Below are 1,517 nucleotides of genomic sequence, written 5' to 3'. Positions count from 1 at the left end.
TGAGCCTGTTTTCTTCACTGCACAGCAATCACGGTCTCTCTCTTTCCTCTTCCTCTTCAGTAGAAAAGGCAAATATGTATATAAAAGAGAGCACCGCCCTATTCCACCATTAACAAAGATGACATTCAAAATCCGACCACAGACGCACTCTCTCATCTTGTATTTCGACTAATCAAGAACACTGAACGAGGCGGTAGTGGTCTCCATCTTTCCCACCACAACCCCCTTTAAAGCTTGCACCATGGACGAAGACGACACATCCCCACCTCACCCTCTCCAACGCAACAACGACAACGACAACGAAACCGGTGTTGAAACCACCGCCGCCGCAACTACCACACCAACAACGAATACAACAGAAGCCAAAGACAACAGCAACAATCGAAAGTGCAAGGGCAAAGGTGGTCCGGACAACAACAAGTTCCGCTACCGCGGAGTGCGGCAGCGGAGCTGGGGCAAGTGGGTGGCGGAGATCCGTGAGCCACGTAAGCGCACACGGAAGTGGCTCGGGACCTTCGCCACCGCGGAGGACGCCGCCAAAGCCTACGATCGAGCCGCTATCATTCTCTACGGCTCCAGGGCTCAGCTCAACCTCCAGCCCTCCGGTTCTTCCTCCTCTCAGTCCTCCACGCGCGGCTCTTCTTCCTCATCATCGTCTTCTTCTTCCAGCCAAACCCTAAGACCCCTGCTCCCTCGGCCCTCCGGCTTCCCAGGCTTCAGCTGTAACTTCGCCGCCTCGGCCCATCCTTACGGATTTGTTCCCTACAATTCTGTTGGGGTTTACCCTAACTCCTCCGCACAGATGAGTAATCAGCTGGACAATTTAAATCCACAGATCCAACAGCAAGTTGTGGTGCAGCAACAGTTTCATCATTATCCATTATCATCGGATTGTTGCGGTGACGTCATTAACACCACACCAACCTCGTACCCAAACCCTAGTGTCCATGCTCATCAGCAATACCAAGTACACCAGCAACAGGATTTGAATCAGAATCAGAGCTGTACTTCTTACGAGGATATGAACTCGATTGTTGGGTCCGCGGGTTCGAGTTTGTCTATGTCATCGCAGCCCATGGCGGTTGCACCGGCTGTTTCGGATCCGATGATGATGGCACAAGGCGGACCCATGTCGCCGATGTGGCCGCTGACGAACGAGGAAGAGTGTGCCCAGACTCTGTGGGACTACTACGGTGATCCTTTCTTTTTGGATTTTAAAGGATTTGATTGATTCTCTGCATGTCTCTGTGAAGAACAAGAGAGATCGAGCTAGAATTAATATAAATAATATATAATTCAATTATTAATACCTTTCAAGCTATATATATAAATAGATGAATTCTAGCTAGCTTGCATGCAAGATTTCATATTAATTTTGGTCTTTATTCTGGACTTGGATTCAGGAAGATTGTGAAGGCAATGAATAACTGCCTTGGATCTAGAAGGTTGCGATATTAGAAGTGTTATTGTTAGATCATCTTTGGTTATCAAAGAATTTATTATATATATCAAAATAT

The 1,517-nt window shown here is 47.9% G+C and overlaps 1 protein-coding gene across 1 annotated transcript; it reads left to right on the top strand.

Moving 5' to 3' along the window:
* The first annotated feature begins 241 nt into the window (after positions 1 to 241).
* Positions 242 to 1,231, top strand: LOC112171143 (ethylene-responsive transcription factor ABI4). Its single transcript, XM_024308371.1, has one exon. The coding sequence runs from the start codon at positions 242 to 244 to the stop codon at positions 1,229 to 1,231; it is 990 nt and encodes a 329-aa protein (XP_024164139.1).
* Positions 1,232 to 1,517: the final 286 nt, after the last annotated feature.

This window comes from Rosa chinensis, chromosome 1, assembly GCF_002994745.2.
Source record: "Rosa chinensis cultivar Old Blush chromosome 1, RchiOBHm-V2, whole genome shotgun sequence".
Classification (NCBI taxonomy): Eukaryota; Viridiplantae; Streptophyta; class Magnoliopsida; order Rosales; family Rosaceae; genus Rosa; species Rosa chinensis.
This window is presented reverse-complemented; position numbering and strand designations above follow the sequence as displayed.

Bases quoted from the DNA above. Each gene is read 5' to 3' on its own strand.
- LOC112171143 (XM_024308371.1), top strand. From the start codon at position 242: ATGGACGAAGACGACACATCCCCACCTCACCCTCTCCAACGCAACAAC.